This window comes from Pipra filicauda, unplaced genomic scaffold (genome assembly GCF_003945595.2).
Source record: "Pipra filicauda isolate LSUMZ 115617 unplaced genomic scaffold, ASM394559v2 scaffold56_size3634133_pilon, whole genome shotgun sequence".
Taxonomy (NCBI): Eukaryota; Metazoa; Chordata; class Aves; order Passeriformes; family Pipridae; genus Pipra; species Pipra filicauda.
The window spans coordinates 653952-676153 of record NW_024104720.1 but is presented as its reverse complement, the minus strand read 5'-3'; the positions used below and the strand labels follow the sequence as shown (position 1 = coordinate 676153).

The 22202-nt window shown below is 39.4% G+C and overlaps 2 protein-coding genes across 2 annotated transcripts in view; both read left to right on the top strand.

Moving 5' to 3' along the window:
• Positions 1-5460, top strand: part of TMEFF1 (transmembrane protein with EGF like and two follistatin like domains 1) — a 119119-nt gene extending 113659 nt beyond the window's left edge. Inside the window, exons 9-10 of the mRNA XM_027740738.2 lie at positions 2379-2537; positions 4239-5460. Of these exons, the coding sequence (XP_027596539.1) occupies positions 2379-2537; positions 4239-4323 (244 nt within the window). The 3' untranslated portion in view covers positions 4324-5460. The remainder of the gene's footprint in view (positions 1-2378; positions 2538-4238) is intronic.
• Positions 5461-5549: 89 nt separating this feature from the next.
• CAVIN4 (caveolae associated protein 4) lies at positions 5550-21549 on the top strand. Its single transcript, XM_027740746.2, has 2 exons — positions 5550-6387; positions 19454-21549. The coding sequence occupies exons 1-2, from the start codon at positions 5977-5979 to the stop codon at positions 20111-20113; spliced, it is 1071 nt and encodes a 356-aa protein (XP_027596547.1). The 5' UTR covers positions 5550-5976; the 3' UTR covers positions 20114-21549.
• Positions 21550-22202: the final 653 nt, after the last annotated feature.

The window sequence follows — 22202 nt, the reverse complement described above, 5'->3', positions numbered from 1 at the left end:
TACCTATTAATGTACTGATGGTGTCATACGTTATGCATGTTTCCTACTGGAGTAAAGTTATTAAGGAAACAAATGGTTTATATCAGACATCAATCTACCATAGTAATCATGTACTTCTATCAAGAAAAAAATTCTCTCCTTCTCTGGCAAGGAAAATGTAATGCTGAATGCTGGGGGCAAATTGTTATTTTCAAATGCTTTCCATTCTCGTACACATCTAGCATATACATTGTTTAATTTGGTCCTCATTTACTGGTAGTGATATATATGAGGTATCAGATGACCTATAAAACTGCAGAAAATACCTGCAGAGAGCAAATTCTGATTTTTGCTTTCACTGGGGGCAATGAATGTCCTTGCTTATTGTACAGGACTGCCAGCAGGCAGGTGGGAGAAAGGTTTTGTATTAGCCAACTGCATAGCATTGTGTTTAGTGGCCTTTGCACAGGTGGGATCTGGTCTGTCTCCTGCTACCCTTGTCCTTATGGCTGCTTCAAGGAGGCACAGTTCAACCCCTTACAAAGAAATGTAAACTTCTTTATGCTAACTCAATTAATTGACTGATCGGCTTATTTTGATAAATCCTTCCTGACCTCTATTGATCTTGCTGTTATGCTAATACTATATTGTCTTTTTATGTATTAATGTAGCAGAATGCTTTTAAATCTATTCTACTAGTTTAAGGTAGCTAGTACTTCATCTTACCTGAATCTCCATCCACTATTTCTCAGAAATAATTTCTTGTCACTTCAGTGTTTCTGAGGAAGCATCTTTGAATTATTTGTACACACTACTCTTTTGGCTGTTGCTGAAGGCTTTGTTTTGCCTCCTCTGCATTAAAGCAACTCTCACATTGATAACACTTCAACTGTTACCTTCTTTAATAAAAACAAGAGCAAAGTAACAAAAAGAATTCAGTCCTCTTGACTAACAAGGAAAATGCTTCCTTTTTGCTTCTTTTTGCCTGATTACCAACATGTTCCCTGTCCTCATTTTTCTCGTGTGCTTATACAGAATTCTCTTTATTCCTTCCTTAGCTACCACTGAGCATACTTACAGTATATGACAGTTTTTCTTTAACAACTCTTACTGGAACTTGGTTCACGCCTGAACCAAAACTCCTTACACAGCAGGTCATGGCTGGAGAAAGTAGAGTCACAAGATTAGGAACATGTAAACCCCGACTATTATCCCTGCATGCAGAGGGGGATTAGGAGTTGCATTAGCAGTTGTAGAAAGGTCTTTGGTGTAATGATTTTGTTGCTCCAAACAGAATTAACTCCTACCCTAGCACAAAGCTTTTGAATGGATGAGTCTGATTTTGTGTTGCATTTGGGCTTGTCAGATCCAGTTTACAAAAGGATTATTTCTCTACCTGCATGTGAGTATTTCTTTCTACTACAGAGCTGGAGGCCAACAGTATGATTCAGTTGTCCATAAAGACACATTCGCATCAGTCACTTCTAAAGGACAGGTGTACAAGGAATTTGCTCAGGGTTGTAAGTGATGGCCTTTGATTCCATAAACTTCAGCTCAGTGTCTGGGTGGCTCTTGCATTTTCTTGCTATGCTTCATTCTTTTTTGCCTTGGGACACGAATTGCTCCAGAGCACTGCCTGAACTGTCATTGATCAGGAACAGCCTCTGCTGAGTTTCTCATTGAGCTAACTGCTGCTTGCTAAGGCAAGGTACCATTTGGAGCAGCTGCTTCTCTTCTGTCTCCAGCCATTTTTCCCCTGCCCCTGGCCAATGTTTTTTGATTCTTCCATGAACCCTCACTTGAACAGTTGTGAGCCATTTGGTTTCTAACCCGATCTCCATCAAATTTTGTCTTGGTGACAAGGCAGGAGGGGGTTTGGAGCTGGTTTTACCCTATAGGCTTTTGTAAGTTGCATTTTGAAAAAAGGATCTTCCTTTCTCCCCATATTTCAAGGTTTCTCTTCCTTTTTGTCATTTCTCTTCCTTATTGGCCATGGAGCTGAACGAGTATATTTACTTTGTGTTTCAGTAGCATGCTTCTTTGTGTTTCATTTAGCCTTGTCTGCTTTTTTCACCCAGTTGCTTAATTCTTCATAAATATTGCACCAGTGTAATAATGACTCCACTTATTTCTTTTGGCAATTCAAGGCCTTCACCACACTAGTGTCTTTTCAGAGGGCCACTAGTAACCTTAACCTAAGCAGAGTGTATCTATTTGCTCTGTCTCTTGTGCCATAGAAATCCAAACCATTCCCTAACCCAAGCTGTTACCACACCTCCACCTTCTCACTAGCTCTTTCTCAGCTGGAGTCACCTTGCTTTTCTTATTTTGTCTGCAAAATGACTAAGTTGTTGTCAAATTACAGATTCTATGAAATATTCCTTTTTTTTTTTTTTCAGGTGTGAATCAGGATATACTGGACAGCACTGTGAAAAGACAGACTTTAGTATTCTTTATGTTGTCCCAAGTAGACAAAAGCTTACGCATGTTCTTATTGCAGCAATAATTGGAGCTGTACAGATTGCCATTATAGTTGCAATTGTCATGTGCATAACAAGGTAGGTAAAGACAAAAGCAGTGAAAACCTGCACATTGTATAGATATATTTTTCTGCATTTAAATGTATGATGCCCAACATTTTTTCTTTAACATATATCCTAAAATACCCCCATAAAAACTACCTAATGACTGAAACAGAAGGATTATGCAACATCCTATCTCCTCCTTTGTTTTTTGGTCACAAAAGACAGATTTTTTTAAATTCCAAAACCACTGGTAACCACTCTGAATCTCCAGACCAAATACACAGCAAAGCTGATCAGCCTTGAAACACATCCAAAAGGTCAGCTACTCTGCTAGACATTCATTGGACTTATTGAAACATTGCTGATACCTTATAGAAGGTATGATCCCCAGCTACCACCCAGTGAAACCAGAGAGGTTGACAAGATGCTGTTCCCTGCAGGACCACTGTAAGTGGTGTTACATAGAGAAAGAAGAAGTATCCCTCACAACATATATATTTTCTGAAAATTATTGTGCAGCTAGTCCCATTATTAGACACTGTCGATTGGAACCTATTTTATGAAATGTAAAGGTGCAGAAGCACAGAATTCAGGTTTCTGGGTTGTCTTGAACTCTCACCCTCAGTAAAAGCTGAGATGAGAGCCATGGGTTCTTTTTGATGACAAAGGATTCAGTTCTAGGACTTGAACCAAACAAGGACTAAGGGCTCTGGTATAGATTAAGGATGGCTTAGTTACGTTATAGGTGTATGAAGCATTTAAGTCCTGTATTTGGGCATCCATGCCACACTTTGCCTTTTCCTCCTCAAGTCATCCTTCAGTTTTTCAGCTCCATTTACTCTGGGCTGTAAAACTTTCTACTACTGCATAGTGCATGGCTTCCCAAACTCAGGGATATAGAGTGACACCCCTATGAATGAACAATACAGGCCTCCTTCCCTACATCCCTTGCAAAGTTCAGCCTAGAAGATACAAGTACATGTATAAAACACTGCCTGCACACGTAAAAGAGTTACCTGGCTCATGCAATTGACGTCATCCCTTTTTCCCTCCACACCCAGCTGGCCAAAGCAGTGGTGTGGAAAGCTATGGTTCAGCTCCTCTTTCAGTCTCTCTATGATCATTCCCCGCCTCATGGTCTCTTTTGTCTTGCTGCATCCCAGCAGGACTGCTCCATCATGCATTGCCTGCTGTCTGACCGGCTAAGTCCCATTCCATTCGGAGTTGCTGGATTTTGTGAATCCTTTCTTAGCTATGTGTCTGACCCCAAGAAAGGGATCACCTGAGTCACCTCACAGAGAGTCCTGGGTGGACTCTGTCTCATGGGCTTCTGCGAGCAGCCAGGCACCTTGAGGCCCAGCCCTTCAGGAGGCTGATTGATCCAGTCTTACCATCCACTGAGTTTTAAGAAGGAAATATGTGTAAAATAAATCTAATACAATTATTTACCATGGAATGTGTTTTGCTGGATCAAGGCTGAAGGGTGTAGCACCTTCAGTGCTGGTTTCAGTCTCAAGTTCAAGCAGAGCTCCCTTATGAGTGATGAGGGGTCCTACAAACATCCCCAGTCCAGTACTGAACAGCAGGAGCATCCTTCCAGTCAGCACAGCTCATAGACTCCTTGCTATTGCTAAGTACAGAAAATTAGGTCAATGTGTTATTGTTAGGCTTAATTTTATGTGGCATATATAAAATCAGCCCTCCTTTTTATTTCGTTCTCTTTTTTTTTAACAGAAAATGCCCCAAAAACAATAGAGGACGTCGGCAGAAGCAAAACCTAGGCCATTTTACTTCAGATACATCATCCAGAATGGTTTAACTTAGTGCTTTTTATACCTACATTGACCATGTGATGTACATTTTTATTATATCTTTTTTTAAAGAATGGAAATATTTATTTCAGAGGCCTTATTTTTGAACATTTTTAGTGTAACAATGTTGGTCTGTATTCTGAAAGCATCAGCTCTAACAGCTATGGACTGGTTTAGTATCTTTACTTTTATGTTTTTGAATACAGTAGTTCATTTTCTGTATCTGTGTCACATGGTTATATAATAGACTTGTGCTTTATCCATGGAATGTAATATTTTTGGGAACACAGATTTATTCCAACAATGGTTGTAGACTTAAAAAAACCCCAACAAACCAACAAAAAAAGTCCACATTACCTAACAAACAAGGCATGAACTAAAGGTAAAAATGTTTACAGCTTACTTTTCTTATGAGGAACTAGAAAACACTGTGTTTAAATACCGTAGATATTTAAATGTTTTTGGAAGTTAGTAACTGATTTTTTAGACACTGCCTATCGCATGAACTGTGAAGCTGTGTGCTGTGTGTAGTTGTAACATATTTATAAAATGTGTGGGCTGGGTCTAAGCACTGCCATCTTCATAAATAATTCCAACAATTTATTTTTAAAGAGGAAAATTATAAATTTCATAATTTGGGAAGTTACCTGGTAGAACAGATGGCGCAGGTCCAAAAGAAGTAGGTCTTAGTAGATTTAGGTACTTTAAAAACTGGTGTTGAATAATTGAACAAAAACAATTGGAATAAAGCCTACTTTATCACTGTTAAAAACTGTTTTAATACTTCTTAAACTTTTTTAAAGAAAATACATGTTTTAACACCTACAATACGGATTGTATAGTGTTTGTGATTAAAATTAAAAAATAAAAGTGAATGAATTACTAGTGCTCTTGTATAGAGTATTTTCAAGAGCTAAAGAAGTCCATCCAAATTAGTCTGCTGGTCATAGTTATATTAATAGACTGTTAGTTGTCGTTTGAAAGATCCCAAGATAAAGTGTGAATAGGATGTGTTCAGCTGTTTTAACATGTAGTTTAGGCTTTCAGAATTTTGCATGTAGGATTTAATAATTTGTTCAATAAAAAAAAATGCTTTCAACATTTTGAACTGGAAAAGCATGTCACAATACAACGTTTTCACTATATTGCCTCTGGTTTAGTGTGTTTATTTGTTACCTCACGGGGTAATTGCAGCAAGCTGAAGACCTGAATTTGTTTTGCTGGAAGAAAACAACTGTGCTAATTTTCCTGACTGCTTTTTGAATTCCCTCGGAGGAAAGCACTCCAGTAACATGAAACAAAAGTAGATCTTTAAAAATATGCAAGTTTGCTTTCCTGCTTAATTAGCAAGTTACTTAACTTTCCTGGATTAACACTAATAACCTCATCAGTACAGAAGCGTGACCCTTTAAACGTATGTTCCTTTCCAGATATTGCTTCCTAATTTTAGGGGTTTCATGTTGCTGAAAGTATCTGAACAATCACATGTGGATATTTTATAGTCAGAAGTATTTGACCAAGCTCCAGGAGCGGCGTTTCACGCCCTACTTTGAACATTGCCGGAGCCAGCTGTCACCGTGGCTCCCTGCAACAGCGCCAGACTCACTCTGGCAGGATCACCGAAACTTCGCCTCCGTCCAACCTGGCTGAAGGCAGGCAAAATGGATCGCCGTGAAAACACCTCAGAGGCTGACAGAACACACCAAAATCGTCTCTCCAGTGTCATTGAGGAGGAAGAAGAACAAGATGCAGCTTACACTATTGTGACAGTCCTGGACAAAGTGGCCAACATTGTCGACAGCGTGCAGGCGAGCCAGAAAAGGATAGAGGAGAAGCACAGGGAGATGGAAAATGCCATCAAGACCATACAGATTGACATTTTAAAGCTTGCCCAGGCTCATGGCAATACAGGCTTCATGGTGAACAAGTTACTGCAGAAAACCAGCAAAGTCAGCTCCACCATGAAGGAGGTGCGGGCTCGCGTGGAGAGACAGAGCACCAGCGTGCGGAAGGTGAAAGCAAAACAAGAGGAGATGCTGAACAAAAACAAATTCCGGGTCGTAATTTATCAGGTAACCACAAACCTAATTTCTTGTAGTACTGTTGCTTTGCCACCTCCTTGGTAGCTGCTGGTAGGTGTTGGTTAACAAACCAAAAGATGCAGTCTCTTGAACATGAGTTATTTTGTGCTTTCTTTAACACTGAGCTGTGCTCCTCAACGTCTTTCAGCACAAACCTCCTGATGGCAGTACACAGGGTCTATTATTAGTGTTGGTAGAATTCTGAGCCAGTGGTGTAAGATTAACTGCAGATCAGCAAGGACTATTTGCTGCCTTTCCGAAAGGTAATATGAGGCAGGCCCTGTAAATCTTGTCATACAAACCATGCCTGACATTCATCTCTGTTATTTTTTTCACCATATTAGGCAGAAGTGCAAATAGCAAAAGTGTTTTCAGTCTCTCTGGAACATAGACTTTCTTCTAACACTGATTTCAAAATGTGGTTCGTTTAACTTGTTGCTCAGGCTCTCCTACTGCTGACAAATTGGAGCTTTTTTCATTGTCTCAGTGTATAAAAGTATATGCACAAACTGAAGCTCAGACCCACAAACCCTTCATGACAAAAAGTACTCCTTTGCATGCTCTACTTCGGAAATGTTTTGACGCAGCACTGTTCTTCCAATTGTATCAGGCAATGAAATAATTTATTTTCTTTCACTAACCTTATTCTAGGATGTTCACTGTTCTTACAAATAATTGCACTTGAAAAGAAGTTTCATGAGAAGTTTGAAGAGAAGTTTTATGAAACAGCATCGTCTCACTTGCATCCATACAAACAGTGCAGGAAGTTCATGGGGTCTTGTCAGTGAGTGCTGTGAAACCCACTTGTTACATGGTCTGATCCTGTATTTGCTGGAACTTCCCTGTTACCCAGGTCTATAGAAAGTACGTGTTTAATCTTTTACCAGAAGCATAGTTGCTCCTTTTTACCAGCGAGTCACCAAAGCTTCTTTCAAATGAGTTGTATTTCTCATTAGGCATTCTTGAAAATACCACACCTCGTGAGTAACACAGTGCGCACCCATCACTCAGCTTTACACCCTGCTCTTGCATCTGTTTGTACATAAATAACATCATTTGCAATGAATGGAGCCCTGTGCTTCACCGAGTATATTCACCACCATGTATGGCTGACAAATCCTTCTGCATAATCCAGCTTTCTTAACTACTTCATTTTCTACTACTGGGAAAAATACTTAAAAAAAAAAAGAAAAAGCTGAAGGCAGGAAATATTACCTCTTTAATGTTATGTTAGTACCACATACAGCCAAATTGTGCCTCCTAGATTTTCTAGCTGAATGACTTACTATGCATGTTCAGGAGAAAGTATAGGCCCAATATGACCTATTGTTACAATTATTGCAATTGTTACAATTACTGCATCATCATGATGGAATAGAAAACAGGCACTTTCACTTTTTCCTTGCAAATCATTTCCCATCTAAAGGTAATAAATATCTCTTGACTCCTCTGGTTAATGGCATAATGCCATTTCATTGATGGCCCTTTACCATAATGGCTGCAGCAGAATCAATGCTTTGAAAGCATTTGTTCTTAAAACAGTATTCATTATATAATGTAAATTTTTCTGCTAGCAAGGCATGAGTTGTTGTTTATTTAAAAATATAGTAAAATATGGCGAAAATGGATTTACATGCTGCTATAAATAACAGCTGTTGATGTTTTGAGATACTTGATACAAAAGGTGGCTCTCACAATATGTGCTTTCTCTAAGAATTGCCTTCAGTGGAGTGTCTGAGCTTTCTGCTGGTTTTGCTGGACAAGAATGACCTGCACCCTATTTTGTGTGTTTAATTCTTAGTTGGTACTTTTCAGGAAGGGAACCAGCACTTTTTATTGTTCACTTTCAAGCTTCCTCTTCCCACTGTAGCTGAGAACTACCAGTGAGAATATGAACAACTCCTTCTTTAACTTCCATTCCTTTTGTAAGGTAGATTGAAGAATCTTTTCCCACTTCCACAGAAGAGGGGCAGATATGTTGATCCGTCTGGGATCTGAGATTTAACACTTCCCTGGAGGAGGATAACTGCATTGTTCCACAAAAGCTGGAACATGCTAGGTAGTCTAGAGTCCACTGAAGCTTTAAGGCACAGGTTTAGGAAAGTCTCTTTCACTCAAGTGCAGTGATTTTCACACTGTTGATTTATACCCTTGTAGGCATACTGCAGCAGTGCCAAGACCTGAATGACTGAAGCTTGGCTATGATGAGTGGGAGTCTGTTAATAGCTACAGAATCAGCATACTCCCTTCACTATATGTTACAAGTGGATATAACCAAGTTGTTTACTCTGTGGTTGTGACTGATAGCTCTTCTGTAGTGAGATTTTTTTCTAATGAACCATTTGGGACATTGTGATGAGGGCAGTGACCTGTGTGTAGCTGGTATTGAATGCCTAGATGAGTGAGTGCATGTGGGTTTTAGTTTTAACTTTTACTGGAACATCAGCATATGAGGAAAAAGGAAACACCAATTAAATACTAAAGATTTTCTTTCTAGTGGATAGCTTTGATCTTATCATTGATAGAAGGCGTAGGCAGGTTGAAAAGGATCATTGGCTGAAAGAGATTGTTCCAGGACACCTCAGCAATGATGAAAAGAGTTGCAATATCCTCACATTAAAAAGAGACAAAGTGATCATCCTTGAGCAGAATGATTAGGGAATTGAGCACATTAATTTTTAGAAGGCCATGTGGTTGAGGAAAAGATACGATAGCAGGCAGCCCTTTTCCCCAGGCTGGCTGCATGATTAAAAATACCAGGTTACTTAAGACTTTCTAGTGAGGTCTTTGACCCTGGAGTGCTATGTGCCCAGAGACTATAATAGGAAATACAAAGGATGTTGTAGGTTGTATAGGTCACTGCTCACTTCTGTTCAGGTTAGTCTGAATAACCAGCTGTGAGAGCTATCATTTCTCTGCAGTCAAAGAGCATTTAACAATTTAAATGATTCTGACTAAATTATTCAGAAAATAAAAGTGGGTTTTTTTGGGTTTTTTTAATACTGAAAGAACTTGTTTCTTTTGCTTTTCTGCATGTTCTGCAAGTCCCTCTTTGAATGGGAGTGTACAGGCACCAGAAAGTCCATGTTACGGTTACTGCACTTTTTTTCTATTATTACTTCACACAAGCACCGTAACAACTTCCTGTGAAAGGAGACACATGCATTTGTTTCACTCACTGCTGTCTGACGTTTGAACTTACTGGACATGTCAAAAACCAAGTAAGGTTATGGCTTGACTGGCCTACACAATTATGCTACAACTGATTTGTTTGCCCTGCAATTGCTTCACCACCCACATGGGGAAAGGCTCGCAGGAGCATCCTTGTGTATGCTGCTGGTCTTATGCATATGTAAATTAAAATATAAGTGTCCTGTCCTGGCCAATGTCCTTCTGTAGCATAATGACTAGGGCAGTAAAAATGGTGAAATCAAGATGGGGACAATAATCTGGAAACCTGAAGTGGAGACATTTTCATCTGAAGGGGCAGTTAGAAATCAGAGTGTGAGGAGCTCAGGAGATGAAGGCGCTGAGAGATCAGGCTCATGAACTCACTGTCCATCGGCACAGAGTTTTAATTACAGCTATTCTGAGCCAAGCCTGTGAGAGTAACTGTGACAGGAAAGGCAGTAAATATAACACTTCTATTTAGAAACAGACAAAGGAAATCATGTGAACCATTGCCATTAATCTGGTACCATTTGGGCATGAGAATGGCAGGCTCAAAAGGGCTCTGCAGAACAGTATCCTTAGTAGCATGAAGTTTAATAGCTCACCAAGGGCAGATTGTGCTAGGTAGCTCATATTAGATCATTTTTCTGTTTTGCAGAAACATGAGAGATCTTATCCTTTCTCATATTTATGTACCTGGTATTTTACTTCATAACAGATAATCTGGAAAAACAACAGGTAACAGTGGATGGTGTTGAAATTGGAAGTGAGGCTTGCGATGGGTTTCTGAAAGTGTATGTGTTTCTAAGACCATTTTTGCCAACTGTGTAATGTTTTCATTAAAAATCTCAGTACAGAAAAGGTGTAATGCTCAAATTTAGGAGCTGTCAGTTCACAGAAAGAAATATAGATATGAAAACAAACTATCTTTACAGCTATAATAGTGTTAATTTGAATGTACATGGTGCCAATTCCTGTACTTTTAGTAGAAACCCCTTTTAGTTTGTGTTCTGAAGCCCCACAGTTTAGAAAGGACAGAAAATGGAGTGTTAGTTTCTCTCAGAATGACGGAGACCCCACTTGATGTCATGGCTCTTCAAAAAGTTAAATGTGGACATAACAGGCTTCAGGCAAGATGTTTCCAGAACTGGTAGAAATGCCCAGTGCCCTAGCCCAGAATGCCTCAGAGCCTGCCTGGACTACTATGTACAGCTCTGATCATCCCTCTTGAAATAAATTTCTTGTGTTCAAACTGAAGAGGTTTTGAAAACAGCTACCAGGAATGGGATCAGAGAAATGGGAAGCCCTGGTAAATAAGAGAAGACCAGGAGGTCCTAGCTTGCTTTAGTTCATCAAGACAAGAGGCTGAGTGAGGTTGTGGATGTCATTTATACATATGTTTTGGCACAGATGAGGAGTCCAGTAAAGAAAAATGTCAAAATTATGAAATGGGTGTAAATTGTCCATGAGTCAGATCTGAAACCAGAAATGTGTCTCTCCAGTCCTGGAGACATCAGGATCTGGACAAAGCCTTCTTCTAGAACCCATGGGGAGAGAAGAAAACTTAAATTTCTAATAAAGTGGAGTCTGAAAACTTAATGGGAAGAAAATGGTGTCACTACCTGTGACAGCAGAGCACTGGCCGCAGCAGCCTAATGACACAGGGCCTTTGTTGGAGTCTTGTAGCAGAAACCTTATAAATATTTTTACAGCTGGAACAGGTATTGCTTTTGCTGAGAATACAGAGAATAAAAACCCAACAGTTGTGTCACAGAGTGACAACCTCTCTTGCAAGAGCCTTTGTTTGCAGTGGTGGGCCCAGTGCTTCAGTCCAAAGTGCAAAGCTGGCCCTGTGCTGTGCAGTAGCCACTTGTGGAGAGGCAGGGCCAGCCCTGAGGTACTGAACACAGCCAAGGAGATCATAAATTACCTGTGCTTCTAAAAAAAAATCAAAAGCTTTCAACCAGCTAAGGAAAAACTGTTTTTCTAGTGACATGTTTGCAAGGAACAAGGAGAAAGGAAAATGAAAAAAAAAAAAAAAAAGGCACTTATGGGCTATTTCTGTGTTCCTAAGATGAAATAGGTTGCATATTTCACAGCAGATAATAGCAGATTATAAACTTGACTCAACACTGTTTGATCTGGTGGCCCTAAACCTGTTCCATTGCAGTGATCCTCACAGGTGGACAGGCTGTTGTTTTTGCAGGGCTGCCACTGATTTTTCTCCACCTGTTAGCATTGAGTGGTGGAAACAACTGATCTTAATTTACATTTGCACTGGATGCAGCTGTTCAGGGCTTCGCTTGTGGTTGCCTTGCAAGCCAGCAGAAGAGTGTAGTTGCACCATGAGCCTCCTGTGTTGTGCCTCTTTTCTGTGGTCCTAGAGACTGCTTGGAACAACTTACCACCAGGAGCTGTGGCTTGCTGCTGTGGGCTCACATGTATCTTGAAATGGAATCATAGAATCCCTTAGGCTGGAAAAGACCTCTAAAGATCATCAAATCCTGCCATTCAGCAGTACCCCTCGTTCCTGAGGCACAGATTCAGGAAAGGACTTGACTGGGGACATGCAGATGGGATTCATTCTCAGCACTACTGAAGGTAGCTGAACCTTGCAATTTATTCCTATAGTACAGGAATAAAGTTGATCAAAACAGCACAGGCACAGACATGAGGAATATGTGAAGTCACTAACAGCAAGGGTCTGGGACAGGATTCATCTTCCTGGGCATTGAACATTATTAATGCAAATGTTTGTACATTTGGCCTATAGATTCCCTTCAAGCAAGGAGAGAGAAGTGTATGGAGCCTGATTTGCTCGACCTGTTGTAGATGTCTACTGGATACAGTTTCTACATTATAAGTATTTGTTCCTTCTGTTTAGTTGAAAAGTTGTTCAGAAATGAGTTCATATGGAGGCACAGTTGCTTGGGCACAAAAGTTCAGCAGCTCCTGATGACTGTCTGGCTTTCACTTGTACTTGAGAGCACTTCCCTGGTCTAGCTGACTTGTAGGAGCAGTCATCTTGTGATGAATGAATGAATCAAAACATTAACAAATGTACTTTTTTGTCTTATCACACCTTGTGATGCTTTTTCTACTTCACTGGCAACAGGCTTCCAGAAAAATTGGAAGTGAGAAATTTCATCAGTTTGACTTCAAACCTGCAGACTGACCTGCAGAGCTATTCCCTGGTCTAGCACCATAAAACAATAGCAAAGCAAGGAAAGTGTGCGGCTTTTATTTTCCCCTGGAGCTGCAGTTGTCCTTTTTATGCAGCATGTGGTGGCCTGAAGCCAAGAGCTTCTCCAACTGATGTGGAGTAACTGAGTAGTGCTCGCTCATTGACTGCAGCGAGTTACAGAGAACCATAATGAGAGAATGAGCTGGGTTTCTTTGTAGTCATTGTACGGTGATGGTTGAATTAATGAATTTCTATCAGAATTTAAATTAAAAGGATGTGTATTAGCCTTCACAGAAGAGAAATAAGTGGGTCTGACTGTTCTGGCTGGGCTACTTTTCCATTATGTAAAAATAATTCTAAAAGCAAGCAATAGCACTTAGTCATAAAGTCTTATACGCTGAAGTGTTTATTCTCTGTCTACTTTACTTGATAAAACTCCTTAGGTGGCCTTTTAAAATAATCCTATTTCTCTCTCATCTGAGCAGCTTTTTGGCCTGATGGCAGAGATTCTAAAATGACATGTTTGCAGAAGAAATGAAGGGATCACTTGAGATTTATAAAGCTTCATTCTTAACTGTTAGAATATGAGTGAAAGTGCTGAGTGATTTGTAATTGGTTATTCATCAGTGGTTTCATATTGATTTAGAGCACAATTTTAAGGAGATGAATTTTAGGGATTTACCTTGGCTACCAGTTTGAATAACAAATCAATCATTCAACATGCAAATTTCTAGGACTTTTTTAAACACTGCAGCAATGGAGTTTCCTGCCCATAAGCTGCCCATCATTTGCATCACCAGTTGTCATAGACGCGGCAGTGGTGCCAGACCAGGTACTGGGTGGCCTTTGATCATTTTGCTGCTTTGTGCTCTGCTTCAGAATTATCAAGTGATCACCAGTTAGTCCCATCTGTGCTTATGTTAATCATCACCTGCACCTTCCCTGTCACACATCCCAAGGCTGAAAGATAGTTGCTCTGACCTTTTCCCTGTGCCACACAATAACTCCAAGGTATGGAGTTTCATCAGTCTCTGCTCCCTACTTATGCTGGGAGCAGTTTTGTTAGGATCATTTTGAGCCTTGATTTTATATATGCATATGTACAATATATAATTTTATCTGTATTTATTTCATATATATATAAATTGATTTATTTATTTGGCCATTCTGGCTTTCTCTGCTATATTTTTAACTTTAAAAAGCTTTGTTCTGCTAAAGTATTGGTTGAAATTAAATAATACTTGAGAGCTGATAACAGTTGCTTTATTTAAGCTGGTTAGAGTTACATTTTGAAGCTATTTGAAAAGAGAACACAAAACCAGTTTATAGCATTTCTAGCAAATATTTGCATGTAAGAAAATGTATTACCTTTTTTTTTTCTCCTTGCCAACTTTGGAAGCTCAGTCTGGGCTTCAAAATACACGCCTAAAATACATGTGCCAAAAAACATGAAAGGACAGGGGAAGTAAAGCTCTTGAACTGGCTACATTCATTAAAATGACCTCAGATTCCATTGTTTTTTATTTACAAATGGCAAAATTATTACTGAAAGTATCATTAAAAGTGTTAATGTACTTAAGTATTTTTGTACAGTGGCATTATATCACTGTTCATCTAGCAAATCAAGTGAACTCTAAAATAAACGCATATTTTCTTTAGGAAAATAAAAGTACTGCTGCTATTAATTATTGATCCCGTCTGTGCTTCCATAGAGTAGACATTTAGATAAGAAGGTTGTGAGGGAATCTTTTCAACAGCCCTTTTTCCTTTTCCCAGCATCACTGTCCTCGCTGAAGGCATGACATTTTTCCAGCAGCCCCCTTTGGTTTATTTGCTCCTTAGAGCAGCAGTAAGAGTGAAAAGTGCTATTAGAGCTGACCTGATCTTTGCCAGGACACCACTGCTGCAAAATATCTGAGACATTGCTAAACAGTTTGCTCTGCCATTTCCTCTCTTTCCCTGCCCAGGGGACTGTGCAGGCAGGGTTATCAAGCAGGCACATTTTGAGACAGTCTCTTTTTGCCTGCATGTTTCAATTATCTGAGCATCACCACCTCAGGAGTCTCATTGTGTTGAGTAGGGGCATTGCCACATTTAAGATTATTTACCTACTGTTTTTTTTTTTCTGTGAGGTGAAAAAGTCAGCACCTTGCACTTTGTGCAGTTTAAGGAGCAGGCGCGTTAGCCTTCTTTCATAATGCCTTGCTATATCCCACGGGAAAAAATGCTACTGTGTGATCCCTTCCTTGAGATCAGAAGACACCAGCAATGCCTGCAAACTGCCCTCTTCCGTGGGTGCAGAGCAGCCAGAAATTTGGAAGCCAGTGAAAAACTTGACGAGTGAAAGGAGTGTGATAAGGACACAGGCTATGTCCTCTTAAAAATTTTCTAATTGTGAATTAAATTGAAATGAGAGCAGAGGGTGAAAATGTCAGTGATGGAGTCAGACTTTGTTGGGAACCCAGTGTTTGAAACATTTGGATTTCAATATTCTCTGTCCCTGGAGCCATCCATTCAAATTAATGCTATGCTGGCCTTTTTCACCAAAGCTGAGGTTTACTCATAAGTTTACTTTGCATTCAGCCAGGCCTCTAAAAGCTCAAAGTTCTTTGGCTGGGCATATTTGAGAGGTTAAATACTCAAAAAATAGGAAAAAACATATTTCGGGTTTAAGATGCTTTCTTAGCAAACTTGCTGTGCCAGGGGCATCACCAACCACTCCTGAATTGCACAATTGTTCGGTTATGATCTTACACTTCAAAGTTTTGTCTGTTAAAGTTGTTTCTTAAGCAGTGGATCTAGCTACCCTTACAGCTTTGTGGCCTCTGTATCTCTCCCCCTGTCCAGCTGCAAAGGTCTCCAGAATTTTCCCTTAGCATTCAACCAATACTTTTAGTCCCTTCTTTGTTACCACAGAACCTGAAGTCTTTCTCCTTTCAGAGTTCATTTCCTTCAACACACATGCATTTCTCCAAAACATTTCCGGTTTCAACAATACGCTATCTAACCTGATTTCTTTCTCCCCTCTCCCCTCTCACTTCTATTCGTAACACACACCTCCTAGCATCCTTGTCCTCTGCTGAAGACATCAAGTCCAGATCTACAGGCAAGGTACCTGGGCCATGGCATTTTTGCTCAGAACAGACATCAGCTGAAGGGACAGATGGACTGACTCAAAACACAGCCAGCTTTGCAGTAGAGATCTTATTTCTTTGTGTCTGAACTCCATTCTCAAATTGGTGTAAAATGCCCAAATGTTTCTGTGTTAGTGGAAAGGCTGAGAAGGTGGGATATGCATAATGTAAGTGTATATGTTACACTCCTTGTATTAAAACAAGACATCTTCCAAATTAACCACTTACAGCATGGACATACCAACTTTTTTCTTCGAAGAAAAAGAAAAAAAAATTGTTTTGTTTAAAAGGTCCAGGTCTGTTTTCAGTGTGTTGAGCAGAGGATAACTTATAAGGAGGTTATGGCCGATGAGCAGTTATGGCTAGTGAGCACTTACTGCAGGTGCTCCATCTAGGAGGAGGGGAATGCTCAGCTTCCACAGATTTGTGTTCTGATTCTGGCCTGTGCATGTCTTTGGTATTTGCTAGTAGGCAAGGCAAGCAGAGCACGTCATATGTATTAATGGCCCATGTGACTGCATGCCTCTTTGTTCAAGAAATCATGTTAAAAATAACTGAATGTTTGGTATTATCTTTTACTGTGAAATAATCTCCTGTCCTCATTTTAGATCCTCCCTTAGCTAGGAAGAGTCCTTCCTAGCAAAATGCTTAAGCAGATTTTTAACTAAAAGCTTGCCAGCAGCATCATCAATGGCTCAACTCCCTTCTCACCCTCCCCTAAGATCAGACTGCTCAGTCCTACTGTTTTGAGTCCCATCTGCTTTCCAGACAAAGAGAAAGCTGTCACCCCATTTAGGGCTTTGTTCTGTGCTGCTGAAATCAGTAGGTGTTTGGTTTTAGTGAGTCTATAAAGGAGCTGGTAGCTATATGCTGTGACTGCATCTGTTTCCCACCTGGTACTAAAACTTCTTGTTCCTGTTTTAGGAAGGATGAGCTACTCTCTTCTCTCTGCCCTACTGATACCTAGTGATTAAAAGAAATGGGTAGGAGCAGGAGAGAGAAAGGAAACAGATGAGAAAGTTCACCTACTGAGCCTAAATCACTGTATTTTTATTCTGATACCTCCCTAACATGCTAGACGGGTTCACTAATACTTTCCGCTTTGGTAACATGCAGAAATCTTGAGAGGAGATAGAAACTCACACTAATTTTTTGCCTTGCTACATTTGACTCTTCAAGATGTGTGCAGAAATCAAGGAAAAGGAGAAAATACAAGTTTTGGCAAAAATCATTCTGAGACTCTGTAGAAGAATGAAAATGTTTCTCAGGATCTGTGACTCTAGATTCTGTCTCTTATCTACAAGACCTTCATCCCTCATATTATTGCTCATAACTTATAATTTTAACATGTCTATGTGAAAGTTAAAGCACTCTCTTCTTTAGCTAATAGACTAAAGGTAAATACAGTAATAAATGTAAATACAAGAAAAATCTTCATATGAAAGGTATACTCCTCTCACCATATTCATCTCTGTATTTACTGAAATTTCAGAATAGTCATTCTGGAAATATTTTTGTTACCATTTCAGCTGAAGGACTGGGCTATAATTTAAAAACTTTGAGGAATTATTACCCAGCTGTGTTTTAGTTAATTTTCAGAAAAGAAGGGATTATGTTTATATATAGAAGTCTTTACATAATTAATGTTAATTTGCACATGTTAATGAAGATGATTACTAGCAAAGCATTGTAGTTTTGTTCCTGCTGATTTTGACAGATGAGTTGAATAACATTCTGCTGTAATCAATGTAACATAATTTGTCCCTATTTTTTCTATGCATTAACAACTATTTTACTAGAGGGTTTTTATTGAAGCCAAGGCATGATGACAGATTCCTAAGTGGGCTTTGTCTGTCAAATAGCTCAATGTATGTTATTTTATGTATTACTATTACTCTGTAAAATAGCATGACTCACTACTATATGAGTCACTGTGAAAAATGACAGACATCTTTTTGGCTGGAAGTAAGTTCACAGCAAAATATTCAGTAAGCCTGACTTGCTATTCATGGGTTCACAACTTCTGATATCTTTCTTTTTGTCTGCATTAGAATGATAATACTAACTGTAGAGTCCTGACACTATCATGCCTCAGAAATCAGCTGAAGTAGTTAGTAGTAATGGGAAACATATTAGAGAAGTTTTATATAGCCGCTGTGCCTGTCTGTACCCCAAAGGGCTGCTCGTCCTGGGAAAAGAGCACACACACGCAAACAGCTGGTAGGGAAAAATAGGGTGGCATACATACACCTCCTGCAAGTTATGATTCTTCTACTCTGCATACACTAGTACTCCTAGATAGAAGTGACTTACTGACACTGAGCCACAAATCTGTACTGTCCATGTAGACGGCAGTCTTCAGATCAGGGAAACAACTGTATTAGGAGATTCTCCCTGTTCAGATAAATCCTTCATTGCCATAAGCTTTTCTCACTTTTTTTTTTAATGTCCTTAACCACTAAGTGAATCTTGGTAAATTTTTTGTTTACTGTGGACAGCTTTTGGAAATCTTCCGTGTCTTTGAGATTTGAGCCTCTAGTAATTTTTCTTTGGAGAGGCTGCATGAATTCCTAGTGCTAAGATATGCAGCTGATACCCACTGGATGAATAATACAAATATGTATATATGTCCCTGTATACGCCCAGGGAGGTGGTGGAGTGACCGTCCCTGGAGGTATTTAAGAAGAGACTGGATGTGGCATTTAGTGCCATAGTCTAGTTGATTAGGTGGTGTTAGGTCAAAGGTTGGACTCGATGATCTCAGAGGTCTTTTCCAACCTGATTGATTCCATGATTCTAATTCTGCATGCTCATACAGGCCACCAAACTCACCACAGGAGATAGAGGTGCTTGCTCGGAGTTATCGTATGTTTCCAGATGGAACAAATCAAGCTCACCTCAGCAATGGTGCAGGTGCTGAGGAAATTGTATGGAACTGGGTTTACTGAATAGCATCTCGTTCCTTTAATGACTTTGTCCCGTTGTGGAGCCAGCACATGTAAGTTAATATGCTGGAGTTCATTCCCTTCTGGGCAGCAACAGAAATGTTTGCTAAACTCCAAATAGTAAAAAATGGACAATGTCTTGGTAACAGTAGAGGACTGAAGCTACTGGTATCATTGAGGCGCTTGTTTGGAGAGTGTACAGCTGACACAAGCACAAGAGCCTCTTTTGTCTACAGGATGTCTGCTGTTATTGGTGAGGAATAATGGATCTAGGTCCAATCCCAGAGAAGCAGCTAAGGTCCAAAAAAATAAATGAACTATACAAGTCTGCTCTGAAAACCATTAGAGGCCAGTACTCATAGGACTATTGCATTCATTAATTTCAGGTAGAACCACAGTGAAAAGAAATCTTTAATCGAGCAGTCTCTACAGAACTTGGCAAAGGTTTCTTTTGCCGTTTGTATTCTGCATAAAGTACAATGGTACAAGCCTAACTTACTATGTTACAATATTATATTTCAGTTAGCTTTAACTAACTGCAAGTCAACCAAAAAAAAAATGCATGAATCACCATCCTTTTGAAATACACTTGCTGGAAGATGACTCTGTGCTTTCATTCACAGGAGGAAACCGAGTGTCCTTCATCTCTCTCTGTTATCAAAGAGATGACAGCAGGTGAAACTCTAGAGGACGATTTTTTCCCACCTGATGATCTGTCTTCTGATGAAGAATATTATATAGAAGAAAGCAAAGCAACCAAGTTCAAGAAATCAGGCATGAGGCGCATTGATGATATCAAAAAGGCATTTTCAAGGGAAAATATCCAAAAGACAAGACAAAATTTTGGCAAGAAGGTAAACAGGCTTCAAACTAGGATAGTGACCCCTGAGAGGAGAGAGAGGATCAGGCAGTCAGGAGAGAGACTGAAACAATCTGGGATAAGGATGAAGAAAACCATTTCACAAGCTGCCCCAACAAAGGAGATGTTCAAGATCCATAAAAAAAATAAAGAACGAACAGGAGCCGAAGGTCAGGAGGGGATCCAGGAAGCCGGTGTACACATTGCTTCTGAGCTCACAGCAGCAGAGCCCTTCACTGAAGAAATCTCTTACACAGAAGTGATCACTAAGGTAAAGAAAGACAAGAATAGTGCAACAAAAAGTGCTTCCCAGTCACCTGAAATAGGAGTGACTCTCCCAGAAGTTGTTCTTAAGCAGGAAAGAAAAGAAGGAGAAGGAGGTGATGATGGCGTCCCTTTGCTAGACTTAAAGCAATCAGCATAAGGAATCAACGAGCAAACACACCATACTGTCCTTACTGAACAAGAGAGAACACAGTATGTACTCACTCAGCTTTTGAAAAATGTGTGAATTCGTGTTATATCACAAAATGTGTTGGTGTTGTTCTATCATTTACACAGATGTCTCTAGTGTTGTCTTCCTGACAAGAGTCAAGCCATGCAAACTGAATGAAGGGGCTCCCCCTCTGTCTTGGCGTGTGCCGATAGCCATCATTAACCCAAATGGAACTCACAATGTTAAAGGGAGATGGAAATCTGCTGCATTTTCAAGATTGATTTAGCAGTCACTTTACAGCCTAATCACTCTCTTTGTTTTATGTACAACTGTATAAAATTTATTTCCATTATCTTATACCAACTCATCTAATCAGAAAACAGTAACAAAGCTATTACTTTGTATTAGCAAAAGGAAGTACTATGGAAAATGTCATTTAGCTATACAAATATTATCATTAAAGGGCCCTCACAGAAATGGCAGAGGATATTCCTGCTTTATCCAAGGTATGAAAAAATGGGGCAGGAATGATAAGGTTTAGAGTAAATTCTCTTTCTTCTTATTGGAAAAGAGAAGCTCCTGAAATGACTACAAATTATTTCCAGAGATCTGAAACAGGAAAGTCCAATGTAAGTAAGCAATGCATTTTCTGCTCTTATGGAGAAAGAATAAAAAGAAGAAGAAATATTCGATATGGAATAGCTGGAGGAAAAAAGAATTTCGTATTTCAAAAAAATGAGATTGTGAGAAAGGCAATGGTATGAAGCAGTGAAAGTGGAATAAGATGAATGCACGGGTTCTGGATAAATAGAAAGAAAAATTAGAATCTTGTAACCGAAGTTTTCTTGAGTTCCTTAAACAAATTATTATTCTATACATGGGATCATAGGGCTTATGTGCAAAACCGACCAGACAAGGGAATTATTTTGTTTTCTGCTCTCTGTGCTTTTTCAGAGCTGCACTGCAATTAAAATCTATTCTACAAAGTCACAGATGTACAGGGCCAATCCATAACCCAATTCTTTTTTTCCGATCATCATCATTATCGACCAGCCACAGCCTCAGGGATTATGAGACAGACACCCTTTGGAGTATGGAATGCTGTTTATTTGCAACACTCCGGAGCCAGTGCCCTGACATCAGATATGTTTGTAAACATGACTGTACACTGATATGGGGTGCAGGACTGTATTGCTCTCTTCATTCTTAAATGGAGTTGCCTTCAAAGCACTTATCTAAAGCAATGTTAGTCATTACTATCTGTGTGAAACTTGTACAATATTGCCAAAAGCTGTATGATTGTATTTAATATCTTGGATTCATTTTAACAGCAGAGCATAACTTGGTTATCTATATACATTGTTTGAAGACTCCTAGCTAATTGTTAATCTCTAATTTAAATACAATTAGTTTGATTTCAAGTATTCTGCCTGTCAGTTCTTTTATTTAGTCTGGTGTACATCCCATTTGAAGTGAAACAACTTTAGCAATAGTAACTAGGGAACACTGGTTGTGGAAGGTCAATGTTATACTATGTCAGTGACTTTTCAAATCAAATTAATGTTGTCAGATTGGGAGCAGCCACTCCACTGCATGGAAGAGCAGGATAGGGCAAGAGAAGGAGTCAGGGAGAGGAAGACATTTCTTTCAACAGTAAATTATACATCTCTGCTCTCCTGTAATTACATGCAAAAAGAAAAAAAAGAGGTTTTGCATATAGGATAGATTGGAGGTTTTGTTTGGTGTGTTTTTACCAGTTACATGAAGTCTTTCTGGAATCAAGTGACTTTATGTTTTTCTTCCAGTTCCATATCAAACTGTAGCTATCTCCAGTGAAGTACTGATTTGTCTTGTTCTTCAGGAATATGACCTGCATTCTGTTCTGCAAGATTTGGCATTTTCCTAAACTAGCAAACAAGGTTTAGTTATGGAAATGAAAATGTTGGAGTTCAAGTAAGTTATTTCCTTGCATTTTTATACAGCAGAACACTAAGTGCTAGAACATAATTGCCTATAGATTTTCTTTATATAGCATTTAGTGTTCTCATTTTACTTGACAAAGAAAGGAAGTGATGCA

What these genes read in the sequence shown, in the direction of transcription:
- CAVIN4 (XM_027740746.2), top strand. Translation starts at nt 5,977, where the DNA reads ATGGATCGCCGTGAAAACACCTCAGAGGCTGACAGAACACACCAAAAT. An exon ending in TCCGGGTCGTAATTTATCAG is followed by an intron (nt 6,388 to 19,453) that starts GTAACCACAAAC and finishes TTTCATTCACAG; the next exon opens with GAGGAAACCGAGTGTCCTTC.